The sequence below is a fragment of the Lepidochelys kempii genome, chromosome 9 (genome assembly GCF_965140265.1).
Source record: "Lepidochelys kempii isolate rLepKem1 chromosome 9, rLepKem1.hap2, whole genome shotgun sequence".
Lineage (NCBI taxonomy): Eukaryota > Metazoa > Chordata > Testudines > Cheloniidae > Lepidochelys > Lepidochelys kempii.
Window position 1 is genome coordinate 64,092,059 of NC_133264.1, and position 16,855 is coordinate 64,108,913.

The following is a 16,855-nucleotide window of genomic DNA, read 5'->3' on the forward strand; positions in this document are numbered from 1 at the left end:
TACTGACAGAGGAGGCTGTTCCTGAAGAAAACCGCATAATTCTCAGAAAGCAATTGAACATTTATATCAAGAACAGCATCTACAGTGAGACTAGCTGGGAAAAATTACAAAGTCTACCAATCGTTGTGCTTCAGGGCTTTAGTGGATCAAGAGTGAGGGGTCAAGAAGTTTTCCCAGTCATGTAGCACAGTATAATCAAATACATTGATGTAACAGTGTGGCTATGGAGTGAGGGGAGGGGCATTTATGTCTGTCTTCTGAACCCTCCAGCACTATCCACTGTCAGAGACAGGCTCCCAGACCAGACAGACCATTGCTGGTCTGCTCCAGTACAGTAACTTGTGAGGAAGGTGTGAGATCTGCTGTTAGTCTGCAAAGCACAATATACCTGGTCCTAAAGGAAAGGCCCTACACAGGAGGCTCCTAGTCTCCAAAAAGATTTCCTCTGGGCAAAGGAGATGATGGATGCAGCTTTCCTGCAATACTGAGAGGGCAAAAGGCTCAAGAGCATCTGGGGAACAGAGACATGCACTAGGAAAATACAACTTGAACACATTTATTTACATATTCACCTCCCTTAAAGGCCATTCAGACGGCAGCACCAAAATACAGATATAAACAGGAGGGAACAGCTATCACCTACCCTGGAGGTGGTGACAAAGCAGGCATCCTGTACAAACAGCATAAAGCTATTTGTTTAAACTATATACAGAATGGAATACAGCACAGGACTCATCCCTCAGAACATGCTGCATGGTATGAGTGTTCAAACACACAGCAATTTAAGATCCTCAGACTCCTTCAAACCAGTGTCTGTTATCAAGCCACTGACCTCAGCATCCCTTCTGCCTTACACCGGGCAAGGTTGCCTCTGTTCCTGTCATCCCAAGCGTCACCTCTGTCCCATGCTGAGTGGGACTGCCTCTAGCTTTCCTCTGCGTCTCACTTGAAGGAACTTAGCTCCCAGGACTCCCCTGTCCCACGCTGGGACTTATATACCTGAATGTTGAGCTCAGAATCAGAGCATTAAAGGATGGTTCCAACAGCTGAGTAACCACAACCCATGAGGATCCACACATGCCCCACAGATTACTTGTCCACTAGTTAGTAGTGGGTTTCTCTGCACGGTCTGTGGCACATGAGCTGTGGGAGACAGAGTCAACACTTGATGACTGCACCTTACTTTTCCCAAACTCTATCACCAGCGTTTTCCCCAGCAGGCTATAGCCGTTCACCAGCAGCATTGCTTCCCGTGCAACCTCGACACCTGGAACAGGAGAGTAAAGTGAGCTCAGGTTACAGGGCACATATAACTGCTCTTACAACCAGCTCTGCTCTCAAGCCCACTGGGTTCAAGCACAGACCTCAGGACCATGTGGTCTTCTCCTGACTATTTCTAGCTCTTGTGCACTGTTATAAGCTCATCAGTAGAGCAGTGTGTGGGGAATGCCAGCACTCAGTGAACATATGACACTGAATCCCCCTCTTATTCTACGGGAGGGCTGGAATTCGTCAGTGGGGCAGTGTGGGGATGCTGAGGTCAGATAAGCATGGAGGCCAAATTCCCCTTTTATCCCAGGGAGCGTGGCCCTTCCAGCACAGTGCACTGTGGAGCTGACACTGCACCTTCACTCATCAGGAAAGGCCTGCGAGATGCAGCTGAGCGACTCACTGGGAAAGGTGATGAAGGCCTGGCCCCTCATGCGGCCACTCAGCAGACGGAACTGGATCGGTGTGCCATCCTTCTCCTGGAACCGAGCAAACAAAGAGACCAGCTCCCTCACTGTCACCCGAGTGCTCAGGTTCTTCAAATACAGCACCTAATCAGCCCCCAGAACAATGTGGGGAGGAGGGAGAGAAAGAGTCACCACAGCCTTGTGTGAGAAGGGCCATCTCTATACAGCTAACTCCCATCTCACTCCCACAGCCCCTCTGCCACACACCGGAAGGGGCTAGCCCTGACCCTTGCACTCCCCCTACAGCCCCCCCACCCCACACGGTGGGAGGCTGGCCCTGCCACTCTCACCCCTCTACAGCCTGCTTGCCCCACACGGCAAGGGGCTAGCCTCGCCCTTCTCACTCCCCCTACAGCCTGCTTGCCCCACACAGCGAGGGGCTAGCCCCACCTCTCTCATTCCCCCTACAGCCCCTTCTGCTCCCCATGGGAAGTGCCTGGCCTTGTCCCTCTCATCCCCCTACAGCCCTCCCCCTGCCCCACATGGGAAGGGCCTGGCCCTGCCCCTCTCATCCCCCTACAGCCCTCCCCCTGCCCCACATGGGAAGGGCCTGGCCCTGCCCCTCTCATCCCCCTACAGCCCTCCCCCTGCCCCACACTGGTGGTTGTATGTTTAGAGGACAGAGACAGCCATATATGGGAGGGCATCTTATGGCTTCTTTGAGGCTGTATCACACTATATCTACACCGGTTCCTGTTGGCTCCAGTTATTTATATCATGAGCTCTTGCTGCCTGTTAAACAAGGTTTAAACATAGCATTGCGGGAAGGCAGTCAGATTGCTCATGACTAGTTATGGAGGCAGCACTGTGTTAGTCTAGGTCTCAGAGCCAGAGATCTTCCTCCCGCTTTAGTCCATCTGGGGCTGGGTTTGAAGCATGGCTGGCAGCTAGGTATCCTATGAGTATTTAAGCAAGGGAATCTCTTTTGTTGACTCCAAAGATCCCCCTTTATTCCCCAGCAGAGGAGGCTATTTCTCCTTTGGCTGGGAGGTGACTGCACACACTCGTTTAGTGATGCTCTATCATTAGCAAGCAGGAATCTTTATCCATTAGGATTCTGCCCACTAGCCCCTTCTGGCCTTGGAATCCATAAATCTAATACAGATGCCAGAATAGCATCCCCAGAGCTCCACATTAGGGCATAGAATCAAAGGACTGGAAGGAACCTCGAGAAGTCATCTAGTCCAGTCCCCTGCACTCATGGCAGGACTAAGTATTATCTAGACCATTCCTGACAGGTGTTTGTCTAACCTGCTCTTCAAAATCTCCAATGATGGAGATTCCACAACTTCCCTGGGCAAATTATTCCAGTGCTTAACCACTCTTACAGTTAGGACAATTTTCCTAATGTACAACCTAAACCTCCCTTGCCTCAATTTAAGCCCACTGATTCTTGTCCTATCCTCAGAGGTTAAGAAGAACAATTCTTCTCCTTGTAACAACCTTTTAGGTACTTGAAAACGGTTATCATGTCTCCTCTCAGTCTTTTCTTTTCCAGACTAAACACACCCAATTTTTTCAATCTTCCCTCATAGGTCATGTTTTCTAGACCTTTCATCATTTTTGTTGCTCTTCTCTGGACTTTCTCCAATTTGTCCACATCTTTCCTGAAATGTGGCACCCAGAATTGGACACAATACTCCAGTTGAGGCCTAATCCGTGCAGAGTAGAGTGGAAGAGTTATTTCTTGTGTCTTGCTTACAGCATTCTTGCTAATATATCCCAGAATAATGTTCACTTATTCTGCAACAGTGTTACACTGTTGACTCATATTTAGCTTGTGGTCCACTATGACCCCGAGATCCCTTTCCGCAGTACTCCTTCCTACGCAGTCATTTCCCATTTTGTACACGTGCAACTGATTGTTCCTTCCTAAGTGGAGGACTTTGCATTTGTTCTTATTTAATTTCATCCTATTTACTTCAGACCATTTCTCCAGTTTGTCCAGATCATTTTGAATTTTAATCCTAACTTCCAAAGCACTTGCAACCCCTCCCGGCTTGGTATCGTCCGCAAACTTTATAAGTGTACTCTCTATGCCATTATCTAAATCACTGATAAAGATACTTAACAGAACTGGACCCAGAACTGATCCCTGCGGGACTGCATTCGATACACCCTTCCATCATGACTGTGAACCACTGATAATTACTCTCTGGGAATGGTTTTCCAATCAGTTTTGCACCCAGCTTATATGGTACAATTATAACTGTGAAGAGGGAACATACCCAGTTTATTACCTTCAGCTTGACGTTTACCATACCTTGCTTGGCTCTCCCGGCTTGTAGGAGGAAAACCGGGAGATGCTCCTGATCTCCTCCTCCGAGAGACGATTCTTGCGGATCTCCTCTTCTGGGATGAACTCCACGGGCTCCTTTACAGTTGCAGGCCCCAGGGTGGGTCGCTGGGCCACAGTTCCCGCTGCCTTAATCGCGGGGAGGCTGGGACCTCCATACTCTTCTGTCTGCTCTCCCTGATCCAGAAGCTGTGTGGTACCCTTAACCACAGGTCCACTTGGGGAGGGGAAGCAAGGCAAGCATGGATCACTTTCTGTAGACTGGGATTTCCCGGTCAATGGCTTTTTTAGCATCTCTTGACAGACAGTCTCCAAATCACCCATTGGGTCCTTTTCATTCACCATCCTCTTCTGAGCTTCATCTAATCCACAGTAAAGAAATATGGTGACATGACAAAACCGACTACCACCACAAGTAAATGAATAGATTACTGGGGAGGGCTAAAGCCTGGGCCCCAAAGACAGAAAGTTCTGCTCTAGGGCAGCTAAGTCCAGCCTCTGGCAGGAGACTGGGGGTCACTGAAAGGCAAAATGTAGGCTGCCAGCAGTAACTGATGGTATTCCAGATTAGAACAGGTTTCCGGGAAGAACAGCAACTCTACCAGAATGTTTTCTATGGCTCTCATTCCCAACTCAATTATCCTGTGGACTTGATAATCTGCCACTTGATTTCAATATGTTCCAGAGATCAGCACACTGACTGGTTCCCCTGTGCTCCAGCTAGCAGAGACCTTTCTCCACCTGGTCCGTGCTTATAGCTAGTGAAGCTTATTTCCTGCCATGCAGCTTTTTAAAAATGTTATTTTGAACAAACACATTTTGTTGAGCTTTCAGGGACACTGTCAGGTTAAAAATCAGGGATTTAAAGGTGCTTCCTTGCCTGGGTTACCAATAACACTGCCTTACTTTATTTAATGGAAGCAAGGGCAAAAAAGAAACTTTCCCCTCATCCATGTAGCATTAAATAGGGTGCTTTTTTACTGTGTTAGGGTCCCAGCAGAGTGCAGTGTAACACCAGAGTGGTTAGTCCCTGGGCAGCTGCACTTCCTGGACGCTGCAGCTGTAGGTGGGAATGGGGATCAATGTCATTAGATTGTCAGCTCTTTGGAGCAAGGACCATCTTTCTGTACTGTGTTTGTAGAGCGCTTAGTGCAATGGGGACCTAGACAATGACCAGGGCTCCTAACCACGCCAATAATACAAACAAACAAACAACAATAATAATAATAATCAAAAAAAGCGGCAAAGAGTCCTGTGGCACCTTATAGACTAACAGATGTATTGGAGCATAAGCTTTCATGGGTGAATACCCACTTCGTCGGATGCATGTCTTACTTGAATAATCAAAAAGGCATTTTTAAAAATAAGTCATGAAAAGCACCTCCATTAAACAGTTTTTCTAACAAACAAAACCTAATTGTTAGGCTTGCAATACCCCTTTAAATGTGACCCTCGCTATGATCTGGTGCATGATGCGTTTCTGCAGTCGCCTAGGGCAGTGCCAGATATCACTGCCTAAGGCTCAGACTGTAAGAAAGAATACAACCAAGGGGCAGGAGAAAACTGATGCTTGGGTGAGAGGCAGTGTGGTGAAGTGGAGAGGGTCCTGGGCTGGGAATCAGGACACCTGGGTTTTAGTTCGGACTCTGCCACTGACCCTGCTGGGTGACCTTGGCCAAGTCACTTCCCCGCTCAGTTTCTGTCTAACCCTGAGTCTGTCTTGTATATTTAGCCTGATAGCAATTCAGGATAGGGACAGTCTTACTTTGTGTATTCACTCTGTCTAGCACGATAGGCACTGATTTTGGTTGGCCCTCTAGGCACTACAGCAGTACAAATAATGAATAAGAGAACCAGGTTACATGCTGCTATTATACATACAGGCTGAACTCTGTCTCCAGTTACACCCATGCCATCCCAGTGAACCAACAGGGTTGCACAGCTGTCAGAGAGCGCTGAATTCAGCCTGCCAGTGCGGGCGTGTTCATTCTGACAGTGGCTCTGTGCAGACTCATATGTTAGAGAGTCCTTTCTTTAAACGGTCTGTTCATGCAAGATTCTCTGGACAAAATGAAAATAGCTCCTTCCCACCCATCGCACAGTCCAGAAGATTTCTTTAGGGAGAAAGGTCAAGAAAGAAACACTCCAGATCTACGTTCACAGAACACTTGCTCCTGCACACCCAGGTGCTCAGTGAGTTACTCCCACCCTGCTAGGGCCACTGATGGCATTGGGGAGCCCGTGTACCTTGGTGGTAGAGTGCCCGCAGGAAGGAGTGACGGTCCGTCCCCTGGAAGAGCGCATTCTCAATCTCCATCTCCCGCCGACTCAGCTGTTTGCTGCCAGCAAACCTCTGCGGCAGGGACAAAATGCGCTGGCGCTCTGTGATCTTCTCCTGGATGGCTCGCAGCCGTTCCCGCATGGCTTCAGGGGCTGCCCCTAGCCCAGAGCCCTGAAACACAGTAGCAGCATCGCTTAGGAGAAAAAACACCTAATTCAGACTAGAGGGGCACTGATTAGCGACAAGAGCTACTGTTATCACCAGACAAGGGCAGAAACATCATTATTTTCAAAGCTAGGAACCCACCACCCAGAGGGGTTAAAAGGACACAGAGCTCATTCTCATCTGATCTTACTGATAGTTCTGATTTCATTTACTTTGCTCCTTATTTATTTGTATCCACATACCCCACTGTTTCTGGCTCTCTTTAACTGGGCAATGGCTAACATCTGCTCCAGTTTGCCAATCTATTTGTAGCGCCCTGCACAGATACACAATTTATATCCACAGATATAAATCGGAACCAAAGTGGTAAAAGCAGCAGCCTGGCGGTCCGTCGCTTCCAGGAGCCAGTGCCCTGCGCCAGCAGCCCCTCCAGCTTGGCTGTACCACTCCTAGCACCACCCACTGCACTAGTGCAACCAGGGACAGCTGCCAGTGAGTGTGGTGTTCGCTCCAGTGGGCAGGGCTGGGAGTGGTACAACCACGCTGGAGGAGCTGCCAGCACAGGACACCGGCTCCTGGGAGCGGCAGCCTGCCAGGCTGTGCTTTTGTCACTGCACTTCCTAATAGAGCTCTGCAGTTACCGATTTATATCTGCGGATATAAACTGTGTATCCGCACAGGGCTCTACCTATTTGTGAATGCAGCTCTATGGAAGATAGACATACTGTTAGCCATTCCTTGGAGAATGCTTGAGGTGCCTTAAAATCTGCAATTTATTATTGGCTAGTATTAATACGCTCTGCAGAGCTTTGGACTCCAGACTCCATTTTGTTCTAGAGGGCTCTCTATGCTGGATTCCAGGTTCCTGCGGTTGCTAGTAAAGCTCCTTCCCCACCTTATCTGCTGAACCATGGTTCTTCCAGAGCAGGATCTCTGAGTCTGAGAGCCCCAGTTCCCGAAGAGAGGCTGTTTCTTGCTCACTCTCCTGCAGTGCCTGGAACTGCGATAAGGTCAGAGTCCCTGCCGCCTCCTCTCCAAAGGGCTTGTAAAGAGCAGCTGGGGCGAAGCATCGCCGCTTGGACACGCACCTGCAACCCAAATCAACAGCACAGCGAGATGTCCTTAGGGCTCAGAAGTTAAGTGGGGGGGTAAGATCCTGGCCTTTATATAAACCTGGATATGCTCTCATCACCACCAGCCTAGCATGAGCACCAGAGATGCTGTGCTTCTGAAGCCTGGACATACTCCACATTCTTTTACCTGATACTATAAGCTTATAAAGCAAGGGAGCATCAAGCAGTGTATATTTCTATTATGTGCAGTGTCACCTAGTGGCTGAAAAATCTAACTGCACTGTGTGTTTGCATGATGACACTGTTGGGAGAAAGAGCCGTGCTCCAGTGCTCACTGCTTGAGTGAGACACAGCACAGGAAGCTCTGCTTGTGCAACCTGCCTCCATGTATTTGTCAATGATTCACCTATACCAATATCTTCTCATCACCTGCATGCTACAGCATTAATGTTGCCATGCTGCTGCTCTCAAGAATCTGAATGAGCTCTGTCCGCCGGCACCGAAGTGCCAGCAGGGGCAGCCTTTAGCCTTGTGCTTTGCTGGACAATGCTGGCTAGTTCAATACTTACTGTTCAATAGAGACAGCAGTATCAAGCTGATGGTGAAGGAGGCTCTTCAGCTGCCTCTCTCCCTCTGTCTCCAAATCCTCTAGGAGGAGCTCATCGCTAGACAGGCTGCTGTTGACCCTGGGCATGGAAACACAACAGAGGGAGTCAGTGAATTACAGAGAGTGCTTTACTCCCCCCACACACCCAAATCTACCATATTTATAATTCTGCAGATATTCTGTCTTTCAGTCCTTTATAAGAACACTAGGAAGACAATGTGACAGTCCAGGTGGGCTATAAAGCACAAGATGGAACTAAAAATACACTTCATGGCAGAATTCTCACTGATGTCAATTAGAAAGGCACACAGATGATTTTTGGAAAATTTAAAATATGACAGGAACACTTTTTTTTTTAATTCACATTCAATCCTGTAATTTTTATTTACGGAAGATCTATTTAAAAAAATTAATTCTGCCTAGCTTCAAATGACTCAGTGCAATAAAAAAAACCCAAAATCAAAAACAAAGCCATCAGAGACCATCAAAGAAAGCAGAAAGTTGGCAGCATTCTAGAATATAGTTATAAACTTGATTATCAATCTGCCTTTCTAAGGGAGAACTTGCTCCACCCATGGCACATTGCCTTGCACTTGTTATTTCATACAGAACTTTAAAGGACATTGGCATCTACAGTTCTGTGGCTTTTTGTTTCCTTCTCTCAGTGCCTGCACCAAGGTCAGAATAGGGGGAGGGAAGAAATAGTTGATACACTTCTCAAGTCCAACTCCCAATCTTAGAGGCACAGGATGTTTCTGCAAAAGTTATGAACAGTGAAATGATTAACACTTCTCAAGTCCAACTCCCAATCTTAGAGGCACAGGATGTTTCTGCAAAAGTTATGAACAGTGAAATGATTAACAAAGGTCTAAACACGTATTAAGATTCAGGCTTTAATACTTTATTGTTATGAATGGAGCTGCCCACACCTCTCCTAGAGCGATTGTTTCAGGCTGCCTCTAAACTCAGGCAGACAGCCATGCACTGGGGAACATTTGGGCAAACAGCTCAGTGTTGGGTGAAGGTTTCTTCACAACAATCACAGCTAGAAACTTCACTTTGTTTTTAAATGAAAACTTAGAAACTGCTGGTATAACAACATAAGAACAGCCATACTGAATCAGAACAATGGTCCATCAAGCCCAATATACTGTCTCTGACAGTGGCAGGTGCTAGATGCTTCAGAGGGAATGAACAGGACAGGGCAATTTCAATTGATCTATCTCAAGGGTTCTCAAACTTCATTGCACCGTGACACCCTTCTGACAATAAAATTACTACATGACCCCAGGAGGGTGCCGGAGCCCGAGCCCGAGCCCTGCCACCTTGGGTGGGGGAGAGGAGGCCACAGCCCAAGCCCCACCACCTTGGGTGGGAGTGGAGCTCAGATTCAGCTCTGGGTGCCAGCAAGTCTAATGCTGGCCCTGGTAACCCCATTAAAATGGGGTTCCAACCCACAGTTTGAGAAGTACTGATCTATCCCATTGTCCAGTCCCAGCTTCTGGCAGTCAAAGGTTTAGGGACACCCAGAGCATGGGATTGTATCCCTGACCATCTTGGCTAATAGCCATTGATGGCCCTATCCTCCATGAACTTATCTAATTCTTTTTTGAACCCTGTTATACTTTTGGCCTTCACAACATCCCCTGGCAATGAATTCCACAGATGGACTGTGCATTGGGTAAGAAAGTACATCTTCACGCTTGTTTTAAACTTGCTGCCTACTAATTTCATCGGGTGACCCACACAGTTCTTGTTATGTGAAGGGGTAAATAATACTTCCCTGTTCACTGTCTCCACACCCGTCATGATTTTATAGACCTCCATCGTATCTACCCTTAGTCGCCTCTTTTCTAAGCTGAACAGCCCCAGCGTTTTTAATTTCTCCTTATAGAAAAGCTGTTCCAGACCCCTAATCCTTTGTATTGCCCTTCTCTGGGCTTTTCCCAATTCTAAAAGACCTTTTTTGAGATGAGGCGACCAGAACTACATGCAGTATTCAAAGCGTGAGCAAACCATGGATTTAAATGGTTGCATTATGATATTTTGTTTTATTATCAATTATTGGTGTGATGTGCCAACTCCATCTGACCCCTCTCTGTGTTAAATTGGAACTTTCTTTTTTAAAATCGCTACTTGGTTTTGCCTTTGCCAAAGACTCCCCGCATTTCACCATCCTTTCCTGTGTTTAACTGGAGTAGAAATTAACACAGAAGCTTTTAGGCCAGGTATTGCATCAGTGATACTGAACTTTGGTAGCAAATGGAGACTGCTCAAACCTCTCACTGCAGAGCAGACAGGCTGTCCTCACTCACTTCAGGGGGTGATGGGAACATGAAAGATTGCAAGGTGGCCAACCCAAAGCCTCAAAAATCATGACTTGGGCCACGCACTGAAATAATTAGATTTATTTTAAAATAATAAATACTGGGCTTTTTATTTCTGTTGAGGTTTAAGATCCTTTAGGGCAAACTCACTTGGTGTTTTCAAGCTTTTCTCTGCAGTCACAAAAGCTAATACCTTTTTTTTTTTTTTTAATGGAAGCTGAGACATTGTTGCCCTCTCTTGATCCAGGAACTGGGGCTTTAAGAAAAACACTAAGTATTGTAGGACTCACAATAAAATCACGAGAGCTGGCAACGCTGGAATTCAGGTACAGGCTGTCTCTATTAAAGGAATCTCACAGGAACTTGCACACAAGGAAATCATTCCCCCAGAGCACCTTCAACCCCCACTTTTCTTCCCCCAAAGCACCTCAAATCCCCATCCTTCCTTTCCCCCCCAAGCTCCCCCTTCTTCCTCCAGAGCACCCCAACCCTCATCTTCCCACCACCTGAGCATCCCCAACCCCCATCATCATCCTTTCCCATCCCCTCCCTTCCTCCCCAGAGCACCCCAACTCTGTAGCCCCCAGCACCCCCGCATCCCTCATCCTTCCACCAGAACACCCCAACTCTACAGCTACCAGCACCCCCTACTAGCCCCCATCCTTCCCCCGTGCTCCCTCTCATCTCCCCTCCCTTCCGCCCCCAGAGCACCCCCAACCCTCTTTCCTCCCTCCATCCTTCCCCCACCCCTCCTTCAGAGCACCCTCAACCCCCCAGTCTTCATCTTCCCCCGACCTGAGCATCCCCAACGCCCAGTCATCATCCTTTCCCCATTCCCTCCCTTCCAGAGCACCCACAACTCTGTAGCCCCCAGCCCCACCCAGACTTCCCCCTCCCTTCCCTTTCTTCCTCCCTCCCTCCCTCCCCCAGAGCACCCCCAACCCCCACTCCAGAGCACCCCACTCCCACAGAGCAACCCCTTTTCTGCCCCCACTCCCCAATGGAGGGCACAGGAGCCTTCCAGCTGCCGAACCCAGCAGCAGCCCAGGCCCTGGCTGCCCCCGGGGGAGTCACGAGCGCCCAGCTGCGAGATCCGAGACACCCCCCGCCCCCGCACCACCCGGAACCCTCCCCTCTCACCTCCGCATGGCTCCGGCCCCCCGCACCTCTCACTGCCCCTGCCCCGGCCCGCTCAAGGCCTGGACTGCAACTCCCAGGAGCACCGTGCGGCGGGGCCCGAGTGGAGGGGCGGGGCGGGCTCCAGGGCCTGCTGGTTGTTGTAGTGCAGCCAGGCTCGCCCGGGCCCCCATTGCTAACCCGCCGCGGAGGCCCATAGGGGCCAACCAGAGCGCGGCTGCCTTACGCGGCCTCTATCAACCTCTCTCTGTTCCCCTGGGCCCGAGCCCCACGAGCTTCCTCACGGCGAGCTGGGTCAGACAGACTGGGGCGCCTGAGCTACAGGCCTTTGCCCAGCTAGGGCAGCCAGCTTTCTAATCGCAGAAACCCCCCACGCCCTGCTTCCTGACCCCCGCCCTCCGCTCCCTCCATCTCCCCCCATCTCCCCCCTGGCGCTTGGTCTTCCCCACCCTCAAGCACGGCCTGGTTTTCACGGCAAGGCCCAAACAGGCCTGGCTATTGTTTTGACAGATGGATCCTGCTAAGTTCAGGTTTTATTTGTTACATGATGCTAGAGGGGGCAGCAAAACAGTCAATGAAATTTCACTAAGGTTTTCACCATTCCCTCTTCCCATTTTTCATAACCAGCTCCATGGTTTTTGTTCACTAAAGTTATTGTAATTGTACATGTAGAAGTAGGACCACCCATTATCACAGCTACAGTGGGTCCATTAAAGGCTCACTCCTGCAGCCTGATACAAACCCATAGAGCACAGCCACAAAAATGCACACGGGTCCAGATACTTATAAAAATAAAGCAGTTTCTACAAACTCCCACACCTCCCTGCACATGTGTATTCATGTGTACATATCTAGGATGCACTAACACATACTTCCACATTATTATTACAATTATTGTTTAGTACCTGGAGACCCCAAAGATCAGGTTTCCAGGGTGGTAGGTGCTGGACATCCACATAAAAAGAGAGAGCCTGCAACAAAGTTTATAATGTAGGTAGACAAAGATGGGGAGAAATGTATGATACATTGGCTCTTCTGCAATTACTAGTCAACATTCACTGTTTAAGAAATAATACGTTTCTTTCAGCGTTCCCTTCTCTTTTAAAAACTTGGCATAAAATGTCTATTCATTTCATAACATCCATTTTCTTGTGCGCAAGACAGCAAGAGGAACAAAAGTCCAGGAGTTAGGCTACAAATTGTATTCACACAGGTATATACACATGCAGGTGATGCAGCAATACACACACCTCTCTACACAAAGACCCACTTGCCATGCATGTATGCACACACACACACTTGCCTACAGACACGCTTTTCCAGGGACTGCCTAAATCACCCAGCCGAAAAGGGGGTGGGGCTGTAGGGGAAAAGATGTAGGGGTTTGCGGAGGAGAGAGGCCAAGGAGAAGAGCAGGGTGGAGGTGAGGGGGGCAGTGAAGGAGAGAGGAGGGTGTGGGAGGGGTATGTGGGGAGGCAGAAGGCTACAGGTGAATGAGGATGTGGGGGGCACAGGGGTGTATTGGTCCATAATGGGAGTGCAGCAGTGTATGGTGGTGAATGGAGTGCAGGGGTGAGGGACATGGGGGTAGCGGCTCTGGGAGGTAGAGAGGATGGGTGGGAGAGTGCTGTAAGGGGTACAGGGCTGGGATGGGTAGGTGTGGGGGACAGGATAGGATAGGTCAGGGGAGGGATGCAATGATGGGGGGTGGGGGTTGGAATGGGGAGAAATGCATGATAGGGACGCAGCCCCATTCCCAGCACTGGGAGATAGGGATACGCATACCTTCAACTCCTGGGTGCTGGTGATGGGGCGACAGACCGTGGTTCGCAGCAGGGCATGTGCCGCAGCTCAAGCTGAGCCACATGAGAAGAGGGCCATGCAGCAGCAGGAGAAGCATGCGCCACGTGACCCCGCAACAGCCGCCTGCTGAGCGCTTGCAAGTAGCGCTAGTTCCACCCCTGCCCTGACCCAGCCAATGGGAGCTGCACCTGTGGGCTGGGCAGCACGCAGACTCACCTAGCAGCCCTTAAGGCTAGGAGCTGGACATGCCAGCTGCTTCCAGACCTGGGAGCCCCGCAGGCCACAGTGCTAGGAGGGAGCTTGCCAGCCTCACCGCGGTGATGCAAACCGAACATTGAGTGGTGCTGACCAGAGCCATCAGGATTCCTTTTTGACCAGCTGTTCTGGTCCAAAACTGGACACTTGGTCACCCTAGCCCCACCATAGCCATGGCCCTGCTATGCAGGCTGGCCTGCTAGTAATCACCACATTATGGGTCCTTGGCACCCACCACAATCAGGGCCCCCTCGGGCCAAGTGCTGTACAAGTACGGACAAGTCCCTGCCCCCTTATTACACTAAATCTTCATCCAAACAGGACAGTAAGCCCATAGGGGCTAGGGCTGTTCCTTATTATGTATTTGTATAGCAACTGAAGGCCTGATTCTGACCTCACATTAGTGAGAGGCAAAAGTTACTCTGTTAAAGTCAATAAATGTCAGGAGACTCAGGCCCTTACTCTATCACAGGTGGCAACTGGAGCAAAGGGGCAAACCAGTTGAGGAGGAAGGGAATCATGCATTAACGTCTCAATTTTATTAGCATTGGTCTGGAGATATTCATATATACTTAGTGAACTGGAGTTAAAGAGAGTTGTGGAGGGAAGCTGCTCCTTCTCCATCAGCAAATATACAAATTAAGATCAATCCAGTTTCATCACATTCCTACAAATAACAAAATCAGTTTAAAACCATATAGAAGATAGAGGTCTACTGCCACTTACCCTCACAATCCATATATGCCAGGGGTCGGCAACCTGCCAATTTTTACTGGTACGCTGCTGCTAGCCGGGGTCCCGGCCGCTGGCACCGCTCAGCTCAGTGCCTGCCTGGGTGAACGGAACCCCAGGCTGGCAGCGGGCTGAGTGGGGCTGGCAGCTGGGACCCACGCTGGCAGGAGCTGGCGGAACCCCAGATCAGCAGTGGGTGAACCGCTGCCGGTCTGGGTTTCTGTCTGCCACCCAGTTCAGCCCATGACAGTCTAGGGTTCCGGCCGCCAGCCCCTTGCCAGCCGGGATCCCAGACATCTGCCCCGCTCAGCCTGCTGCCGGCCTGGGATACCAGCCGCTGGCCCCACTCACCTCGCTGCTGGTCTGGGGTTCCAGCCGCTCGGCCCCCGCCACACGGGGTCCGGGCCTCCAGCCCTGCTCAGCCCTCCTGCCAGCTTGGAGTACCGGCAGCTAGCCCAGCACTCTGCTCCTGGCCTGGGGCCAGCGCTCTGCAGCCCTTATCAAAAATTACACTACAATTAGCTTAAAAACTTTAAAACTTAAACTTTGTATATTACACTAATCGTTAAAAAAATGTTACTATGTAGGTTTGATGAAACAAACTAGTTGTACTTATGTGCCTGTGCTTAGTTTGTGTTTTTGATGATTTATCTTCTTTAAAAAAAAAATCTTGTATATCTCGCATCACCAGAAAGGGCATCTTGCACCCCCAGGGGGTACATGCACCCCAGGTTAAGAACCACTGCACTAAACTGATAAGATCTGCATTTTAATTTAATTTTAAATGAAGCTTCTTAAACATTTTAAAAACCTTGTTTACTTTACATACACTAGTTTAGTTATATAATATAGACTTATAGAGAGAGAGACCTTCTAAAAACGTTAAAATGTATTACTGGCACGCGAAACCTTAAATTAAGAGTGAATAAATGAAGACTCGGCCCACCACTTCCGAAAGGTTGCGGACCCCGATATATGGTGTAGAAGAGCTCATTGAACACTACAAGTGCTAGAAGATAAGGCCCAGATCCACAAATGTATTTAGGTTCCTAACTTCTACTGAAGTTAAATACCTTTGTGAATCTGGGTTAAGTGTTTCTGAAGTGCCAAATTTTCCTCTGGAAAGAAGTGGGTGAGCTTTTGAGCTACATGAAGACCTGAAGAGCTCTGTATAGCTTGAAAGCTTGTCTCTTTCACCAACATCAACTGGTCCAATAAAAGATATTACCTCACCCACCTTGTTTCTCTAGCATCAGGGAGCAACACACCTACAACATTTCCTCCGTAATCTGATAAACCATCTTTGAATAAAAAAAAGAGATCGGTTGAAGTTATGACATCTCAGAAAAGATTTGTGGGGTACAAGCAGGAAGGGAGACTGCATCTTATTGCAGACAGCAGAATGCAGATCAAGTTTTCAGAAGTGGAAACAGGCCCAATTTAAGATGGACTGATTTCAGTCTTGCATTTGTACTTTAGTTTTCTAAAAAACGTTGATTCTTATTAGTTGGTTAAGCATTAAAACATGATTTGCAATAAAATACAGCCTTTACACTAAATTTGATACTTTTTGCTCAGCAGGATACACTATATTTATACACATTTAAGTAACTGTACATCTTAAATTAAGATTAATATTTACACTGTTAGAAAATGATGAATAGTGTATTTCTTTAGGTGGATTTTTCACTTGTGATTTTTGTCAAGCTCTATTTGGATGGAATGTGGAATTCACCCCTCCCCACCCCAGCATTTTAAAATTTTATTTAACCAAATAAAAACCAGACAAGCTTAAATGTGCTGGATGCATTTAAAACTTATTAAAACAAAGGAAGTATTATCTGTACTTAATGAATGGAACTAGTTGTTTTTAGTCACCATCCATTCATACTTGTCATAGATTGAAAGAGAAAACAAGCTTCTGTTTTGTTTTTCAACTCCCAATCATCTTAACATTTAATGCACTCGTCATTGAACTGAACTAGTTGAATAAACTGAAATGAAGAAAATATTTTCTGCATCTGCAGAAGAGGCTATTGCTTTCAAAAGCTGATTGAGCACTTCAACAAACTGATTCCTGGTGCTTTGTCAGTGAATTCCACCAGTTCAATGATCTGACTTCCTTTAAAACTTGAGCAGCAAACATGTACTGCTTGAATTTTTTAAATTTATTTTAATAGCACATACTAAGTTTAGGTCTTAATATAGGTCATCATAAGTCCAATTTTAAAGCAAAATTGAGCTGGCGAGGTTAGTCATGTGACTTCACTGTAGTTTAAAACACTCTAAAGACAGCAAACAAGAACCGAGTAAAATACTCGGAACATATGTACAAAAACCACAGAACAAGGATAGAGGCTGCAGAACTAAGAAGCTCTATGCAATCTCTATAGTACGAGTCAATGTGAATTCCAGTAAGGTGGATATTGCAGACAATAGGAGG

The 16,855-nt window shown here is 48.0% G+C and overlaps 1 protein-coding gene across 1 annotated transcript; it reads right to left on the reverse strand.

Moving 5' to 3' along the window:
* Positions 1-540: 540 nt before the first annotated feature.
* Positions 541-11,966, reverse strand: RBM41 (RNA binding motif protein 41). The gene is made up of 7 exons (XM_073360747.1): positions 11,626-11,966; positions 8,121-8,237; positions 7,374-7,566; positions 6,280-6,484; positions 4,000-4,394; positions 1,673-1,820; positions 541-1,267 (listed from the first exon to the last, which is right to left on the reverse strand). The coding sequence occupies exons 1-7, from the start codon at positions 11,631-11,633 to the stop codon at positions 1,101-1,103; spliced, it is 1,233 nt and encodes a 410-aa protein (XP_073216848.1). The 5' UTR covers positions 11,634-11,966; the 3' UTR covers positions 541-1,100.
* Between the last annotated feature and the right edge of the window lie 4,889 nt (positions 11,967-16,855).